Source organism: Epinephelus fuscoguttatus, linkage group LG8 (genome assembly GCF_011397635.1).
Source record: "Epinephelus fuscoguttatus linkage group LG8, E.fuscoguttatus.final_Chr_v1".
Lineage (NCBI taxonomy): Eukaryota > Metazoa > Chordata > Actinopteri > Perciformes > Serranidae > Epinephelus > Epinephelus fuscoguttatus.
Window position 1 is genome coordinate 46,237,384 of NC_064759.1, and position 20,994 is coordinate 46,258,377.

Sequence of the window (20,994 nt, forward strand, 5' to 3'; positions counted from 1 at the left end):
TCCAGCTCGGTGCATTTTTGCTCCAATTGAGCTATCCTGTCCGTGTTAGCTTGCAGTCCTCCCCCCAGCTTCTCAATAGATGCATCCACTTGGTTGAGACGGGCAGCAAATGTGTTCTGGATCACGTTCGTTATTTTTTCCATCTCTCTCAAAAACCAGGGTGGAGGCTGTGTGTCCAAAAAACTGTCAATGTTAGCTTGCGACGACTAAGCGTTAGCCATGCTAGCGCTAGCCGCAACAGCCTCCCTCTGTCTGTTATTTTTCTTATAGTCTGATTTTTAGGTGGCATTTAGGACTTTGGCTTATGTCAACATCTAGAGTGTTCATCCATATAAGGTCAAAAAGTTGGCTGCAAAGCACTACAGGTTATGTGATAAGCGTGAAAAATCAGGAGAGGTCAGGGGCATGCTGCCGTTCACTCTGCTGCCAAAACCGTAAGTCAACAGGAGCGTTTATTGAGCGTGCTGTGGTGGTTGTATCTTGAAATAGTCAGCATTAATGGCACCCCAAGGAGGGTAGCTTTTGAACGATGGGTTGTATGAGTAAACCACTTACACACAGCAAATACAGCAGTTTTGTACATTTCATAATCATCAAATAAAACCTTACGAGGACCTGCAGATGGGCCATCGGATTCTTAACATATCCTCTGTCATATTTAAAAGGAGGTGTGGACTTCAGTTACATCACTTGGATTTAAGTCAGTCTTGAGTCATGAATCTGATGACTTCAACACCCATAACACATGAATTCACTTGGACTTCATCCCTGTGATTTGGAATGACTTGATATCCTCATAAAGCACAAATGTTCAAAGTTAAGTTGTTTAATGAATTAGAGTGAATCCTCATTCTCCTGTCAAAACATAGACAGATATTCTGCTAAAATCTGCTAGCAGTTGATCAGGTTGCAGAGCAGGATTGTTTGTCAGTGCAGAGCAGAAGAAAGACAGCAGGTGTTACATTCCATTAGGACATTTGTATGTTTAGACTCTGCTGTGTTCATCAGAAACTAACTGTAACATGAAAAACATTCAGACACACAAGACACACTAGTTTGATTTGAAATACATGAAGTTTAGTTACTCTTGTGTTTAGGATTGGATACAGCCAGTAATTGTGTTTTTTTAAGAGAAGCACTTAATGTTCTTACTTGATACTCAGCTTTGTGTGTTGTCAGTTTTACATTTATGAATATGACATTTTGGTTTTCACTAGGACCTTATGCAAAAACACTTGTTTTGCTTCCATTTTTCACAGGTTTAAGTTAAAGACTTTCTATGCAAGTTATATCTCTCAAATTTTCTTCGCAAATGTGTTAAAATCCATGTTGGTAAGCTCTTCTTCTCTTCCAAGATAATCAAATCCATGTGACAGGTGACAAAATGCTGATTGAACAGCATCATTACTACACAGATGTGTCTTGGGATGGTCACAATAAAAGGACACCCTAAAATGTGCAGGTTGATCTTAAAAAAATACATTTATAAGGATTTCACAGGACTAGTGCTACAGCAATGTATTTTTTGGTCCCAGATACCTCAAAGAATCAGTCAGTATGTGATGTGACACCATTTGCCTCATGCAGTGCGACACATCTCCTTCATATAGCGTTGATTAGGTTGTTGATTGTGGCCTGTGGAATGTTGGCCCACTCCTCTTCAGTGGCTGTGTGAAGTTGCTGGATATCAGCAGGAATTGCAACATGCTGTCATACACACGGATCCAGAGCATCCCAAACATACTCAATGGGTGACATGTCTGGTGAGTCTGCAGGCCACACAAGGACTGGGATGTTTTCAGCTTCCAGGAGTTGTGTACAGATCCTTGCAGCATGGGGCAGTGCTTTTTCATGCTGCAACATGAGGTCATGGTGGTGGATGAATGTCATGACAATGGCTCTCAGGATCTTGTCACTGTATCTCTGTGCATTTAAAGGGGAAATTCCGTTTTTAACAACCAGGGGCCTCATTTATAAAAGAGTGCTTAGGATTCATACTAAAAGTTGACGTGCACCCAAAAGCTGAAAATGGCGTGCGCCAAAAAATAATCTGATTTATAAAACCGTGCGCACGCACACTCAGGGCAGTTGCTAGGAATTCTGGGGCCCCTGAAAGAATATCGGTGTGGGCCCCTGTACCCCATTCATTGCCACTTTTTTTACAACTGTGTATTATGATGTTTTTCTTCATTTTTCTGTTTTTCAGTGTTTTTGACGGTGCCTGGTGTAATACACCCAATTTGTTTTCTTTTTTACGATTAACCCCTCAACAAGTCGGAGTATTATTATGTAAATTATGTATTATTAGTTGTCTTATTCCCATTTCTCTGATTTGCAACACGTTATTACACCTCTGATTGCAAATACATTTTCAATTAACCACTCAACAAATAGGTAGTAGGTATTTTATTGTAACAATAAAGCACTGATATGCAAAAAAAACAAAGTGTCCTGGCTCAAGATAGTCCACAAGGTGGAGCCCAAGGTAGATATGTAGCATTCAACTTAAATGTGCAAGTAAAACAAACAGCACATGAAATACGTTGTTGTAAAATAAATATCAAAAACAAAAACAAGCCTCATCTAATCTCAATTTAGGTTTAAACTGGCTTGTTTGTTCACTGTCAGTCTGATCAGAAAGCCCAATGCCGGGCCTTTTTGTTGGCAAAGTCACTGATGAGGTCTTTGAAGTCCAACTGTCGGCTTAGCTGACTTTCAATTGAAAGTCTAGCAAGGCTATTTCATTGGACTGCTGGGGGTGAGGGTCTGCTGCAGGGTCAAACTCAGACGAAGCAGCCACTGCTGATTCTGGCGCAGCAGAGCATAAAGGTTTATTGTTCCATTATATATTACAATATATATTGTAAACATTAAATGTTATGTTTCATGGAAAAACTGTTGCAGAACTAACCTAGTCTTGGAATACACAAAATCTAAATGGGCTTCTTAGTACCATAGCTCTAGGCAGACAGCTTCACTTTGCCAGGCAAAAAATATTTTTAAACCATTCAAAAGTCATTGTAAACTGTCCAAAATTCTAAATGGTCTTTTTACTTTGTTGCTGTCAGCTATTATGGTGTCTTTTATTTTATATTGATATGAAAACAAACAACAACAACAGATCTTTGAACATTTAACTTTTTTGTATTTAGGCTATTCAAACGTCCCACCAATAACACATTTTTACAAGACCACATTTGAACACATCATGATAACGTAATTGACCTTCACATGATGCTCATAATTACTGAGTAGAACTTGAATGCGTCATAATACAATTCAATGCAGCCTCTGAGTGGGTGCATACTGTGGAGCACTGTCCGACAGTGATATGTGTGAAACACACAGTCCACTGTAGTAGCCTCCAAATTAGTAATGTTGAGTTAGCCAGCTACACTAGCCCTGCTGTGATCTTCGGGTCTTTTTGACCCGAAAAAAATATTCGCTTAATCATAAAAGTGGTGTTTTTTCATCTACATGCACCAAAATTACATATCCTGGGCCTGTCATGCCCATTACAAATATAATTTATTACCACAACTTTTGATTGAATTATGGGTGTTCCACTGAAAGTGTAACACCTATAGCCTTCCCGGGTCAATTTGACCCGGTTGTAAAATGGGTCACATTCCAGCAGATGGCGACAAATACACACACCTACACACACATATACACATTTACAGACCATCACAGACACACATAGGCACACACACACATCACAAACTCACACACACACACACACAGACACCCAACTACAAAACACAACTTGTGTGTAAACAAAATTTCAAAATAAATTTTGCCTCCATAATGACTCAGACCTTCAAGACAACACACAGAGGCACACACACACACACACACACACTTCAATGCACAACTTCAAACCACAGGTCTGTAAACTAAATTACAAAAACAATGTTTGCCTACAAAATGAATCAGAGCTACCACACAACACACACACACACACACACACACATACACACAAAGACAGGCACACACACAAACCACACACACACACGCACACACACACTTCCACTTCGCTTACACACACACACGCACACACTTCAAAGCATGACTTCACACTACAAATGTGATACTAAATTTCAGAAATAACTTTTGCCTACATAATGAATCAAAGCTCCCAAAGAACACCCCCCCCCACACACACACACACACACACACACACACACACACACACACACACACACACACACATGCTAGCATGCACACACAAACACACACATGCACAATTCAAAGCACAAATTCAAACTACAGGTGAGTAAACTTTCAAAAATAACTTTTGCCTACATGATGAATCAAAGCTCCCAGAGAAAACACACACACACACACACACACACACACATGCATTCCAACACACACACACACACACACTAGCACACACAACCATACACATGCACACACCTACACACACACACACACACACACTTTGAAGCACAACTTCAAACTACAGGTGAGTCAATTTTAGAAACAACTGTAGGTTACATGATAAACATACCTTCCTGACAACACACACACACACGTATACTCACACACACACACACACACACACACCACCATCACCACCACCACCACCACACGTCTCCCTGAACACACACACACACTACACATACACACATGCAAAAAACGGAACAAATAATTGGACAATGACGAACTCATTATGCTTTATAAACAGCCAAATCAAGCCTGGTCAATTTGACCAGCAGATGTCATTATTGGCTGCCATACAAAAAATAAAAATGGTTTCAAGGCAATTTTTTGACAAATCTTTGACATGTACCAGTCTCTGATAATCCATCAACATATGTCACTCTAAACCTATATCTAACCTATCTATAGATGAAATAATTCATAATTTATGCTCGTTTTTACACATACACACACAAAAATACACACACACACACACACACACAAATACACATTCTCACTCTCACACACACAGAGACATACACATGCAAAAAATGAAACGCATCATTGGATGATAATTTATTATTTATGCTTTATAAACAGCCAAATAAAACCGGGTCAATTTGACCCGGGAGGGCAGCAGGTGTTATTATCTGCTGCCATTAGAAAAGTATAGACATGGTTTCAAAAAAAAATGTTATTAAAAACTTTGACAGGTACCAGTCTTTGATAATCCATCATCATATGTCATGCTAAACCTGTCTTTGATGGAAAAAAAAAAAAAAAAATGCTTGTTTTTTGACATAAACTCATAAAACACACACACACACACACACACACACACACACAAAGACACACACACTCATACACACACTCACGCGCACACAGACACACACATGCAAAAAATGAAAGGCATCATTGGATCATCATTTATTATTTATGCTTTATAAACAGCCGGGTCAATTTGACCCGGGAGGGCAGCAGGTGTTATTATCTGCTGCCAATAGAAAAGTATAGACATGGTTTCAAAAAAAAAATTCTGAAATTTTTTGGCAGGCACCAGTCTTTGATAATCCATCATCATATGTCACGCCAAACCTGTCTATAATGGAAAAACAAAAAAAATTCTTTGTTTTTAGACATAAACTTGGAAAATACACACACACACACACACACACACACACAGACAAACACACTCATACACACACTCACGCACACACGGACATACACATGCAAAAAATGAAACGCATCATTGGATGATAATTTCTCATTCATACTTTATAACAGCTTAATAACACCGGGCTAATTGCACCGTCTAGAGGTCGAAAATGATATATGTCTGGGAGGATAACCTAGGAATCGTTGCTCTGTAATGAACTGGTGACTTGTCCAGAGTTTAGCCCGGCCCGATGAGACAGCTAATGTAGGCTCCAGCCTGCGCCCCGTCAAAGGTAAGGTTACAGACAATAAATGAATGAACAAGTAGGCTAATCGTTTCAGCCGCCCTCGGTAGTTTTACTCTCACCATTCTTAGAGAAAAATTGTTTGATGTCCTGGGCCCCTGCTCTGCTGCTCCTACTTCTGGCCTCCTTCTCAAGTCTTTTCTGGTGTCCAGATTTGTGTTTTTTGGGGGCCATCACCTAGCCTATTTGATCTCCCTCACTCCCTGCTGGAGCTTGCTCGCACTCAGTTAATTCCCATGAGGAAGAGCGAACCGTGGTGTGGACTAAACCATTTTTAAAGAAGGGGCCAAGGGGGTTATTGAAATTATTAAAATTAAAATATTGTGTGACTTTGTGGCTTTGTTTTAGCTCGGATTCATTAGTATGAATATATATTAGTTAAGTCTATGCATAATAATTTAGTCATAGAGGCTACTGGGGGCTGTTTGTGGGCCCTAGTGGGCTGTGGGCCCTTAGAATTGTCATCACCTTTCCCCCCTATACGACGACGCTGCACGCTATATCCACCTTAGATCCACGTTATCATTGAAATTAACTCCAGCAGCCTAATTTTGCGCTTGGAGTGAGTTTTAATTGTTTCATAAAAACTTTGTAAAATCCAACTCAAATCCTGAACTGAAATTCTTTCTAAATACTTGTTTAATCCGCACTGCCTCTAACGTCTCATTGTCCACTCTGTGAGCGCACAACCGTTACACTCATTTCATCAGCCCTACTTAAACATGTGCTGTTCATGACAAAACCGGCATGAAGAAACATGTTTGCCTATTATACTATAATCTTTGAATTGTATTTCAAATTGTATTTTGGGACAGGAATATCACTGGTTCATGCTGTAATTCAGGCCGGGAGTCTGATAAGACTAATTGCCATAAACATATAAATTGCGGTGACCCTCGTGCGTAATTGCGCAAGATGGCACCGTCCCTGCAGTCCCACAGACACAGCTGACAGCATCAGCTGCGTTGATGATAGCGTGACATTAAACTTGTGTGAGACATCAATAAAAATCCGAATCCCCTTCCCCACCTCGTGCGTCGCCACTTCCCAGTGTCTCCAAAATGTGCGCACGCATGACTCAGAGTTTGCTTACAGGTGCGCACATTCTCCCGCCAAGTTTATTTTTATAAATCACAACCTTTGCGTGGTAAGAGGCGTACGCCACTTTCAAGCCCCGTTTTGTGCGTAAGCAAACTTTATAAATGAGTCCCCAGGACCTTATTTCTGGCATTAAACTGCCATCAATAAAATGCACCTGAGTTTGTTGTCTGTAGCTTATACCAGCCCATGCCATAACCCCACTGCCATCCTGGGGCACTCTGTTCACATTGTTGGCATTAGCAAACCGCTTGCCCACATGACGCCACACCATTTGCCTCTATAGTGTAAACCATGATTCATCTGTGAATAGACACTCTTCCAAATTTCCAGATGCCTTTGAAGGTGAGCAGTTGCCCACTCAAGTCGGTACAATAAACTGTGATCAGGTCAAGACCCTCGTGAAGTGACAAGCACAGAGATGAGCTTTACTGAGACAATTTCTGACAGTTTGTGCAGGAATTCTTTAGTTGTGCAAGCCCATTGTTGCATGAGCTGTTAAGGTGGCTGGTCTCAGATGATCTCACAGGTGACGGTGAATGTAGAGGTCCTGAGCCGGTGTGGATACACATGGTCTGCAGTTGTGAAGCTGGTTGGATGTACTGACAAATTCAGGCAAATTACATTGAATGAATGAATGAATGGTGTTTATTTCAGTACATTTCAATAATCAATGTAACTGAAAGGGTGTAGGTAGAAGTTAAAACTTATAAACACCTACCCAAAGGCACCTGTGATAGTGAAATGAACATTCAGCTCACAGGCAACAGCTCTAGTCAACATTCCTGCAGTCAGCATGCCAATGACACGCTCCCTCAAAACCTGGGACATCTGTGTCATTGTGATGTGTGATCAAACTGCACATTTCAGAGTGCCCTTTTATTGTGACCATCCCAAGGCACACCTGTGTTGTGATGAGATGCCACACCTGGTCCAAGAGGCTTTTTGTAGAACACATTGATCTGCATATGTGTGCCAAACTTCAAGTCAATCCGAGTTGTGGTGTGAGGGGTGTGTCCTTTCCAGTATTGTGTTTTTAGGCATTAATTTGCTTTGTTTCTTCTTCTTATTATTATTATTTTACACCAGCACAAACTCAGTAGGTTCCTGCTCCTTCAGGACTTTAACCCCAATAATGCAGCTGTTCTACGGTCTGTGTAATCTATCCCTGACTTCATTGTTTTTGTATTGGTTTTTCAGACAAATGTCAGGAATAAGCTGTACTTTGTGATGGTGGGTCTTGGGAAATTTGTTGTAAACAGAAATTAGGGGGAATTTATACTAAGACAAAGTGTATATTGTTCTCGACAAATGCAAAGGCAAACTTATCGCAACAGCAAAAACACAGTAGGTTCTTTCGAGATGAGCCAGGCGTGCGCAGATTCGATAACCGGCGCACAATGCATGCTTGTTAGTTTTGTGTCCGACTTCATCCCGACTTGCTCTGACGTATTACAGAAGTGGATGGCGATAAAGCCCCGAGAGCGAGGCGGCCGCAGTTTTTAGAGCCTGGCGCTGCAGTTGCTCTCCACCGACTGCACCGCCTGGCTCTCACCTGATCTAACAGCTGATTGATTCAGATGTCGACTCCACCAGATGACGTTTTAGATAAACTACTCATTTTTGCTGAATTTTAGAGATTAAGATTGTATTTGTCTGATCTGAAGGTTTATTCTGTGAACAGAAAACATGTTGTGTGACTGATGGTGAAGGTTAGTTGTCAGAGACTGAATACATTCATCATAAACTATACAGAGTCTACTGTACTATATTAATATTGGATGGTTTCATTATTTAGCCTAGGTATTAAGCAACACAGACACTTGTGGTCAGTGGGATGTGAGGATTCTTAAAATAACATCAGATGTGAAGCCCTGACTGTATCTGACTGATCTTTAATGAAAGCTGTTGTCTTGTATGTTTTTCCCTTTGAAAATATTAACCTTATAGTCAAACACAGTTTATTCAGCCGGTGTAGTTGAGGGGACAGGTCAAACTCATATGATGCTGATTTACAGGAGAATTCATATCAAATGGAGGATAAACCATGAACATAAACGACAGATCACCTGTAGGTAAAGCATTTTAATATGTAGGCTATCTATCATAATTAAAACAACTGGAGACTGAAAACAAACTGATATATGGGTCTGATCACTTTTTTTAATGAACTGACATCATTCCAGACAGGATTTAAGTGTGTCTGTGACTTCCTGGACGGACTGAATGCTGCTGGAAACTATCGGGAAACTGTCCGACTTCACTGCGGCTTTTTGTCACCGCCCCCGCTGCGGCCGCCTGTTCTCGTCTACTTTCCAGGCGTGGCGCAGTTCATCTTGAACGAGCCTAACTTTGGCATAGAAATTTGAAAGCTTTGTGGTGACGTCAGAACAAAGCGTCCGCTACGCTGCTGACGTGTACGTTGGGAAATAGCTGTCGAGCTGTCTGTACACTGTAGCCACTAGCTCCCAGCACTTCCTCTTCATCACAAGCCTTTGTCGTTGATAGACCACTATGAAATCATCTGATTTGGTACTTACTTAGCTATCCGCTTAAATAAGAACGGAAGACAAACCAGGGCAATTTCACAGGTAGGGGACTTCTAATTTAATCAGCCGCAAGAGCTAGCAGGCTGTAACGGTAGTGCTAACTGTAGCTATTAGGTACTACTAAACGATATTGACATCAATTTTAATTTACACTTAGCAGTTGTAAGGTAACTGAAGTTTTCTTACGTTATTGCTGAAAACAGAAATATGTTTTATTTATAGCCTAGATCTTACATCTCGTTTACTCTTACGCTGGCACTAACAGCACTCACGTTAGCTGCTGAGCCTTGTTAGCCCAGGTAAATGCTGCCGATTTCAAAAGACTGACGTTTCACTTAAAGCGCTGCAAAAGAAAGAGGACAAGACTGGACGATCTGCTTTCAATACACTACACACATCCAGCGCAGACAGACACAGTGACAAGTCTCACACTTTCATCGTAACTATTGTTAAAAGCAAAGCAAAGCTCATAAAACTGTAGAAGGCTGGAATTTTGGTGTAGGCTATTAGGTTGCCAGAGAACACCAAGCAAAGCTGATACAGTGCATCACAGCAGTCCTCACGAGGGTTCTATAAAAGGAACTAATCACCAAATTTTAGCGATCTCATTAAAAAAAGTTTCTTAGTTATGAGTTTAAGTTCAGTGACTCAGATGTTAATATTTGCATCCATTAGACCAGGGGTCAGCAACCTTTACTATCAGAGGAGCCATTTTTGACCAGAATTAAAAATAATTCTGTCTTGTGCTGCAAAACCCATTTGTGCCTTATAATAAAGGTAACACAGCCTATTAAGTCGAAATTAGCCAGTCAACAGCACTAATAGGTCTAAATGAGCATTCGTTAATATGTTTGGCCATAAAGTGGCTGTTCTGCAGTGGGTAATTGATGATTATTTGGGGCTTTAATTTTTGGCAGTGAAAGTAAACATGTCTGTCGAGGCACTATTGATTTCCCTGTTATCCATCAAGCCATTTTCTTTTTTGGATTTGGAATCTATACCTGGCCTAACTAGGGAAACTCAGAACTAGCCACTGCTATTTAGATTTGGCAGAATTTAGAGGAAAAGGTGCCAGACTGTAGATGTGTGATGCTTTTTTAGTCGACGAAATGTTTAAATATTTTTTAGTTGGTGTGGCCACATTTTTACATTTGGAGAATCTAAGAATTTCTTCAGGCCAACAACAACGATATTTGAAAACTGAAATGTTAAAGAATTACTATTACTCATTTTCCATATTATTTTTTTCCAAGCCACAGGGAGCCACTGAAGAGGGGCCAAAGAGCTGCATGTGGCTGTGGAGCTGCAGGTTGGCTTCTCCTGCATTAGGGGTACTAGCTTAAAGGGCTGAAAGTCTGTTGTTTTAGTGCAGTTTTATTTGTTCCTTTTGTTTTTGCAAATTCCCGTGAGATGGTACATCATAGACACATACAATTTTTAACAATTATTGGAAGTTGTGACAAGATGCTTTTCAAGAGATATGACCCCCATTGGCCCAAGGGGGGCGCTTTAATCTGCCCAAAATTTCACACTGACATGACTTTATTTGACACACAAATCCAGCTCAATGTGCTCTACAAAAAAGCTTCAAGAACAAAAACAGTTGGCCTGAGTAAATATTTCACCATTTTGAATTTTTTTGTCAGATATATTTTTGGCATCTCCTCCTAAACCTTAGGTCTGATTGCTACCAACTTTTCTATGGATCATTGTTGGACCAAGCTTATTAAAAAAGTTGCATTGAGCTTGTTGTATCTTTTTAAATTTTTTTAAGATATTGACCAATGCCAGTGTTTTCTCACCCACAGACATACATCATGTCACTGGTTTCTGTGTAGTACTTAAAGTGACAGGATATGGTTGTCAGCAATTGACTGTCTGCTTAAAGCACCCAGTATGAATCCACCTTATGAGGTTTTGTCAAGCCAACTGGATGTCTGTGTGTTTTAACTTGTTCATGTGCCTTTAAGCGACACACCTGTTCCAGGGTTTAGCAGGCTCACTGCAGATGGACGATAGAGGATGTAACCGATAAACTAACACTTTTCTCTCTGTGTTCTGAATGCAGTAGTTTTATGAGGAGGTGTGAGTGACTTGCACAACAACAATGGGGAAGAGGAGGGTGCCCGATCTGTACAGAGCCCCGTTTCCCTTATACTCCATTAAAGTGGACCCTAAAACAGGGCTTGTGATCACAGCAGGAGGAGGGGGGGCTTCCAAGACAGGCATAAAGAATGCTGTGGTAAGTAATGAGGCTCAAGTGTTATACTGATAAAACTGTTTAATAGAATACTGGCCCTGAAAGCGCAACACACTGCAACACTGCCAAACAAATGCCCAAAAAAGAAAACAGGAAAAAAACAAAACAGCCTAATCTGTTTGGCAACACATTCTGTGTTTGGTTCAGTTTTCTGTTCTTGCGGTGTTTCTCTGTATGGATATTTTCTTTCTCTTTGCAGCATTTTTTCCAACTGCTCTGCATGTGCTGTCAAATTTGTGATGCATATTTCCTTATTTGCTTTTTATTAATTTTTTGTCTAGTTGCATGTGTTCTCTTAAGCTTTAGAGCACTGGGTTTTCAGAGCCACCATAGAATACTACAGAGGAAGGTGTACATATATTGAAAAGCGATATATGAAGTCACTCACCTTGCATTGTCAATATGAGAACATGTTCACTCTGAGTGTATTTAATGAAATCTGGAGTACAGGCATTGTAAGCCTGTTAAGACCTGGTATTAACTTGAATCTTAGGTGATCCAAGTGTAAATTAGGGGTGCTATATCATACCGTTTATGATTACACTGGTAGAATTTTTAATGAGATATGAAAAATTCATATCATGATACTTGCAATATTTCAACTTGCTGACAGATTGATGTCATACTGTTACCCACGGCAACAACAAGCATGGATCAAAATGAAATTATTAACGACTTCCAAAAAGAGGAGCAGCTTCAGTAGTGTAGAATAAACTGGTGTCCTGAATGTTTTATGAACCCTGGACTTCTCAGACTCTTTTAGCGACTTAGGAGAGAGAGGCAGAGCATAAAGGTCTTGGTGGAAAAAACCCCAAAACATAGTCATTTAGAATGTTGCTAAAAGAAAAGAAAAGGAAATATGTATATATGTGTGTGTGTGTGTGTGTGTGTACATATATATATATATATATATATATATATATATATGTACAGTACAGGCCAAAAGTTTGGACACACCTTCTCATTCAATGCGTTTTCTTTATTTTCATGACTATTTACATTGTAGATTCTCACTGAAGGCATCAAAACTATGAATGAACACATGTGGAGTTATGTACTTAACAAAAAAAGGTGAAATAACTGAAAACATGTTTTATATTCTAGTTTCTTCAAAATAGCCACCCTTTGCTCTGATTACTGCTTTGCACACTCTTGGCATTCTCTCCATGAGCTTCAAGAGGTAGTCACCTGAAATGGTTTTCCAACAGTCTTGAAGGAGTTCCCAGAGGTGTTTAGCACTTGTTGGCCCCTTTGCCTTCACTCTGCGGTCCAGCTCACCCCAAACCATCTCGATTGGGTTCAGGTCCGGTGACTGTGGAGGCCAGGTCATCTGCCGCAGCACTCCATCACTCTCCTTCTTGGTCAAATAGCCCTTACACAGCCTGGAGGTGTGTTTGGGGTCATTGTCCTGTTGAAAAATAAATGATCGTCCAACTAAACGCAAACCGGATGGGATGGCATGTCGCTGCAGGATGCTGTGGTAGCCATGCTGGTTCAGTGTGCCTTCAATTTTGAATAAATCCCCAACAGTGTCACCAGCAAAACACCCCACACCATCACACCTCCTCCTCCATGCTTCACAGTGGGAACCAGGCATGTGGAATCCATCCGTTCACCTTTTCTGCGTCTCACAAAGACACGGCGGTTGGAACCAAAGATCTCAAATTTGGACTCATCAGACCAAAGCACAGATTTCCACTGGTCTAATGTCCATTCCTTGTGTTTCTTGGCCCAAACAAATCTCTTCTGCTTGTTGCCTCTCCTTAGCAGTGGTTTCCTAGCAGCTATTTGACCATGAAGGCCTGATTTGCGCAGTCTCCTCTTAACAGTTGTTCTAGAGATGGGTCTGCTGCTAGAACTCTGTGTGGCATTCATCTGGTCTCTGATCTGAGCTGCTGTTAACTTGCGATTTCTGAGGCTGGTGACTCGGATGAACTTATCCTCAGAAGCAGAGGTGACTCTTGGTCTTCCTTTCCTGGGTCGGTCCTCATGTGTGCCAGTTTCGTTGTAGCGCTTGATGGTTTTTACGACTCCACTTGGGGACACATTTAAAGTTTTGCAATTTTCGACTGACTGACCTTCATTTCTTAAAGTAATGATGGCCACTCGTTTTCTTTAGTTAGCTGATTGGTTCTTGCCATAATATGAATTTTAACAGTTGTCCAATAGGGCTGTCGGCTGTGTATTAACCTGACTTCTGCACAACACAACTGATGGTCCCAACCCCATTGATAAAGCAAGAAATTCCACTAATTAAGCCTGATAAGGCACACCTGTGAAGTGGAAACCATTTCAGGTGACTACCTCTTGAAGCTCATGGAGAGAATGCCAAGAGTGTGCAAAGCAGTAATCAGAGCAAAGGGTGGCTATTTTGAAGAAACTAGAATATGAAACATGTTTTCAGTTATTTCACCTTTTTTTGTTAAGTACATAACTCCACATGTGTTCATTCATAGTTTTGATGCCTTCAGTGAGAATCTACAATGTAAATAGTCATGAAAATAAAGAAAATGCATTGAATGAGAAGGTGTGTCCAAACTTTTGGCCTGTACTGTATATATATATATGTGTATATGTGTATGTGTATGTATATATGTGTATGTATATGTTTATGTGTATATATGTATATACACATACGTCTATCTATCTATCTATCTATCTATCTATCTATCTATCTATCTATCTATCTATCTGTCTATCTAAACAGAATAACTCTGAGCTACTGTTCACAAACTAAAGATAAGAGAGATAATTTTTCTTTAGTTTTTACTAGGGGAGTAAATCGCCAGTTTCTTCACGCTATGATATTATATTGATTCTTTGGACAACAATACAATATCTTCCAATGTTACAAAGTCTGCCACGATACGATTTTGAGTTGATACGATTAAAGCCCAGCATACACTGTACGATTTTTGACCAGATTTGACCTGATTTTTGAGATGCACAACCTGCTGATGCTCGGGCCGGATTTCCGCTGTGTGATTTTCGTTGTGCGTCTTTTGCCGTGCAGTGTACGGGGGGGGGCGAGGGCTGTTCCAGAACCACGGTCGGACGGTCGGATGAATTTCTGACATGTCAGAAATTTTGGTCAGCCGGCACAGACATTCGCACAGTTGAAGCAGAGCCATGAGCCGATTCGCCAACGTCAAGATCACCATAGCGACGCGTTGGTGGACTGTAAATATGGAGGCCAGGTTGGTTGAGCCGTGGCAACAGTATGAGTGCCTGTTCGACGTTTCTTCTTCCACCTATCACGACCGCTATCAACAAGAGAAATGCTAGCAGGAGATAGCCAGTATTCTTCAGCTGCCTGGTAAGTTTTTTCTGCTCTCATTTTCAAGCAAGCGCAACAAACATACAAGCGCGCTAGACGAGGTACAGCACACACACACACATACACACACACACACACACACACACACAGAGTGCACCCGGCTGTAGCTGGCTTACCTCTAACTCTCGTTGTAAAATGGACAACCCATACTGTCCACGTCTCTCAAGCCATCTGCGAGTCCATATGCGCCAACGCCTCTTCTTTTTGGACGTTTCGGCACACAATATAGCGCAAATCATCAAAGGAAACCACTTGTCCTGCTTCGTTGACAACAACGGCACTTCCGGAACAAATCGGAGTTTTCAAATGTATCTTTATTGACAGCTGTCAACGGGCAGGACAGTCAGCAGGGGCCGATGAGCCGTTTTCACCTGTACAGTGTGAGCTCTCTGATCGTGCTTGATGATCGGAACGTACAGTGTGAGCACATAAATCGTGAGCTTTGACTGCACATTGCAGACGATTCACTCGTACAGTGTGAGCTGGTATTAACAGCAAGATTTTAAAAATCGTACAGTGTATGCTGGGCTTTCGGGGTCTGCGATCGATATTAGGCGATATTAAATGCCCATTTAACACAGTCTGTTACAGAAGACGCTGCCGCCACTTTCTTTTTTACTTTTGGCCATAAAACACATAAACAACACATAAACAATAAGAACAGTAAAGTTTACTTTAAACTGATTCCACCAACTCAAATAAACGGCAAATGGGATAAGTTAACCTTCAGGGCTTTCTGGAAGAAATCTTTTCATTTGAACCCAAACCATCATCTTTTTCATAAAACTTCAGGAATATCTGGCTTAAAGCCCTAAAGGAAAACTTCCTCAAACAGCCATAAAACAAATTAAAAACAAGATCATTCAACAACAGTACAACATTCAGCTCAGTAACAACTGTCGAGGTTCATGGACAAAGCAATTTTTTTTGCTAATCCCTCATCATTTGCTTAAGCATGTTTACACTGTATAAATCAACCTAGTTTCTAGCAGACATTTTTTCTCTACTCACAGCCTAACAAATTACATGCAGTGTTATTATTTTTCTTGCTCAACGGTGGTTTAAGTCACTGCGTCTCGCGACAGAACACCTTGGTTGAATTTCAGTATGCACAGTTTTTCAGCCGAACATTGTTAAAACAGAGCAGCTAATGTTGCTAAAGCAAGAGCTAGTGGAATGAGACACTCGTCCAGGCAAGTAACGTTATGTTGTGTTTTAGATTAGATTAGATAGTACTTTAGTAATCCCTTGGAAGGGTTACTGATTTATTCCCAAGTAAATAATGTTATCCCCATCGTCTTTCTCTAGGCTGCTTGCCATCTGCCTGCCGCTGTTTGACAGTGACTCAGACTTTCAAAATAAAAGCCTATGCTAAAGGTGACCATATGTATCGATGTTTTCACTTTGCATCGACCGTTGATCATTAAATCGATACATTGATCCAGATCAATGGATCGTTACACCCTTAGTTTTTTTTTTGTTTTTTAAGATTATTTTTATGGGCTTTTGCCTTTAATAGACAGGATGGTGTGTGAAACGGGGAGAGAGAGAGAGTGGAGGGTGACACGCAGCAAAGGGCTGCAGGCTGGAATCAAACCTGCGGCGGCTGCAGCGAGGCAGGTGCCTCTGTACATGGGGCACCGGCACTATCCACTATTCTACCGATGCCCCACACCCCTAGTTTTTACTGAATATTTGAATAATTATTTTTTGTTCTTAAGTTGATAAAATATTTTTCTAGTACTTGTCATATTGTCAAGAAGATCATTATCACAAAAATACCCTGAAATATCGTGGTATTATTTTAGGGTCATATCGCCCACCCCTAGTGTAAATGACCATGTAGACACATTATGATCTCATCACTCAAACCACTTGCAGAGGCACGCATTGACTATGTATCTTTAGCAGTACAAACACTAAGGCGTCCTGAGCGTGTGGATGTAGCAACTGTGTGCAGGGCCCTTTGACCTTCTTACATTGGTGACAGAGGCAGTAACAAATGCAAACATAAGTGGTCTGCTGGAGACGCATGATAGACACAAGTGTGAAGGGCCATGTGTCTCTTCTGTCCTCTTGTGTTTGGATCAGTGAGATGCATGTTAATACCAGGTTTAAACAGACAATGAGAGTATGTAAATCAGCAGCAGTAGCAGACTCATGACTGTGTGTTTCAGCACTTCCTGGATCTACAGCTGGTTGGAGAACACCAGTATAGTGCCACTCTCCTTCACACTCATGATACTGACACACGAGCAACCATGAACATGGCTGTGGGTAATGGTGTGATTGCTGCAGGACAGGACGGGACCTGCAGTCTGATGAGGTTTAAGCACTGCACACAGAAAGAGGAAGGCAAAGCTTCTGCTACAGATGGTGAGGCTCACTGCTGCAATCTGAAATATACCTGCTGTCTTAAAAAGGACATCAAAGAATATGCTATGTATGTGTTGCTCTTATTTGATGTGTGATTCATTTGTTGATTGCAGGTAGAACCCCAATTCCAAAAGAGTTGGGACAGTGTGTAAAATGTAAATAGAAATAGAGAATGACCTTCCTGACCTGTATTCAGTTGAATACAGTCCAAAGACAAGACATTTAATGTTCAAACTGATAAACTTTGTTTTTTGTAAATATACATACATTCTGAATTTAATAGCTGCAACAAGTTTCACAAAAGTTAAGACAGGATCAATTTTACCACTGTGTAACATCACATTTTCTTTAAACAACACTCAAGTGTTTGGGAGCTGAGGACACAAATTGTTGAAGTTTTTTCCCATTCTTGCTTGATATACGACTTCAGTTGTTCAACAGTCTGGGGTCTCTGTTGTCGTGATTTGTGCTTCATAATGCTCCTTACATTTTCAATAGGAAACAGGTCTGTAGTGCATGGTGGTGCCAATATTTTGTCCAGGACTGTATATACCTCAAAACTTCAATGGATAGCCCGGGCTTTTATTTGCTTAAATCACTGAAATCAACGGGCCTATATTTGGGAAAGGCGTCTATATGTGACAGCCCTTTAATTCCTTTCACACAAAATTGTTGCGCAGCAAAGATCGGGAACTTAGGCTTCAGATAATATAAATAAAAAAAATAAAAAATGAATAAAAACCTTTATTTGACCGTCTCATATTGAGATCTCATTTTCACGAGACACCTGATTACATCAATAACTACATAAAACAACCAATTTGAAAAGTACACACACACGCGCGCACACATATATGTATAGATATATACATATATGTGTGTGTGCGTGTGTGTGTGTGTGTGTATATATATATATATATATATATACACACACACACACACACACACGCACACACACATATATATGTATATATATACATGTATAAATATATATTTAAGCAATATCACACAAGAGGGAGTGATGTTGTACTGTGATATCGTCACGGCTGTGATTCGGTCGTAGGCACGAGGCCGATATTGCTTTTATACAACAGTTCAGCAGTTAAATAAGCAAGGCTGATTAAGAAATGTTGAAAAATGAGGACAACCGTCACCGGTGCTATGTAACGCAGACATGGTGCGCCAGGCACTGACTCTTTATACACATTTGTCTGCACGTTTCCATTAATTGTGCAGCCGGTGAAATAAGTCTCTGGTGACTGCATGGTGGACTGTCGCTTCACAGGCACAGCCGACTCTGCCTTCTGATCTGACAGTATGTTGCTTTTCTCCAAATCATTGAGCTCCGCTGATGAAACACTGACAAACCTGGATGTGGATGGATTCAGCTTCTCCTCTCCCTCATCTTCCTTTGATGACCATTCATAGTTCAATTATTTTAGGAAATAAATCCATATTTTTGGCTGTTTGACATTAATTAGCCTACAACACAACTGCTGACCTAACTGACACTAACCGTCAGTTTTGATTTGATTGTTGATTGCAATCAGCTGTGAGGCGGAGTGATACATACACATTGAAATAACCGTGATGTTGTACTCCAATATCATGACGGTTTTACTGTCTCTCGACCAATCAGATTGCAGGGCCGGAGCTAACTGTTGTATAAATAAATATGTGTATATATATATATATATATATATATATATATATATATATGTGTGTATATATATGTACAGTACAGGCCAAAAGTTTGGACATTACTGCTTTGCACACTCTTGGCATTCTCTCCATGAGCTTCAAGAGGTAGTCACCTGAAATGGTTTCCACTTCACAGGTGTGCCTTATCAGGGTTAATTAGTGGAATTTCTTGCTTTATCAATGGGGTTGGGACCATCAGTTGTGTTGTGCAGAAGTCAGGTTAATACACAGCCGACAGCCCTATTGGACAACTGTTAAAATTCATATTATGGCAAGAACCAATCAGCTAACTAAAGAAAAACGAGTGGCCATCATTACTTTAAGAAATGAAGGTCAGTCAGTCCGGAAAATTGCAAAAACTTTAAATGTGTCCCCAAGCGGAGTCGCAAAAACCATCAAGCGCTACAACGAAACTGGCACACATGAGGACCGACCCAGGAAAGGAAGACCAAGAGTCACCTCTGCTTCTGAGGATAAGTTCATCCGAGTCACCAGCCTCAGAAATCGCAAGTTAACAGCAGCTCAGATCAGAGACCAGATGAATGCCACACAGAGTTCTAGCAGCAGACCCATCTCTAGAACAACTGTTAAGAGGAGACTGCGAATCAGGCCTTCATGGTCAAATAGCTGCTAGGAAACCACTGCTAAGGAGAGGCAACAAGCAGAAGAGATTTGTTTGGGCCAAGAAACACAAGGAATGGACATTAGACCAGTGGAAATCTGTGCTTTGGTCTGATGAGTCCAAATTTGAGATCTTTGGTTCCAACCCGTGTCTTTGTGAGACGCAGAAAAGGTGAACGGATGGATTCCACATGCCTGGTTCCCACTGTGAAGCATGGAGGAGGAGGTGTGATGGTGTGGGGGTGTTTTGCTGGTGACACTGTTGGGGATTTATTCAAAATTGAAGGCATACTGAACCAGCATGGCTACCACAGCATCCTGCAGCGACATGCCATCCCATCCGGTTTGCTTTAGTTGGACGATCATTTATTTTTCAACAGGACAATGACCCCAAACACACCTCCAGGCTGTGTAAGGGCTATTTGACCAAGAAGGAGAGTGATGGAGTGCTGCGGCAGATGACCTGGCCTCCACAGTCACCGGACCTGAACCCAATCGAGATGGTTTGGGGTGAGCTGGACCGCAGAGTGAAGGCAAAGGGGCCAACAAGTGCTAAACACCTCTGGGAACTCCTTCAAGACTGTTGGAAAACCATTTCAGGTGACTACCTCTTGAAGCTCATGGAGAGAATGCCAAGAGTGTGCAAAGCAGTAATCAGAGCAAAGGGTGGCTATTTTGAAGAAACTAGAATATAAAACATGTTTTCAGTTATTTCACCTTTTTTTGTTAAGTACATAACTCCACATGTGTTCATTCATAGTTTTGATGCCTTCAGTGAGAATCTACAATGTAAATAGTCATGAAAATAAAGAAAACGCATTGAATGAGAAGGTGCGTCCAAACTTTTGGCCTGTACTGTATATATATATATGTGTATATGTGTATGTGTATGTATATATGTGTATGTATATGTTTATGTGTATATATGTATATACACATACGTCTATCTATCTATCTATCTATCTATCTATCTATCTATCTATCTGTCTGTCTGTCTATCTATCTATCTATCTGTCTAACCCTAACCCTTTTAGTACAGTCACAGCCAAAATACTAAATAAATCCTAAAAAAAGCCATTAAAAACTTAAAATTGATTGGTTCCATAAAAATACATAAGAAATTTTGAGTATTGGGTCATTGTGGTACCAGTGATGAAGGTCGTTCTT

General features: G+C 40.7%; 1 protein-coding gene across 3 annotated transcripts in view; it reads left to right on the plus strand.

Moving 5' to 3' along the window:
- The first annotated feature begins 9,389 nt into the window (after positions 1-9,389).
- preb (prolactin regulatory element binding) overlaps positions 9,390-20,994 on the plus strand; it is a 36,454-nt gene continuing 24,849 nt past the window's right edge. For 2 of the 3 annotated variants that reach the window (XM_049583191.1, XM_049583193.1), the window contains exons 1-3: positions 9,390-9,574; positions 11,601-11,774; positions 17,307-17,505. In XM_049583191.1, the coding sequence (XP_049439148.1) occupies positions 11,640-11,774; positions 17,307-17,505 (334 nt within the window). In that variant the 5' untranslated portion in view covers positions 9,390-9,574; positions 11,601-11,639. The remainder of the gene's footprint in view (positions 9,575-11,600; positions 11,775-17,306; positions 17,506-20,994) is intronic. The other variant, XM_049583192.1, reaches the window with a different exon arrangement.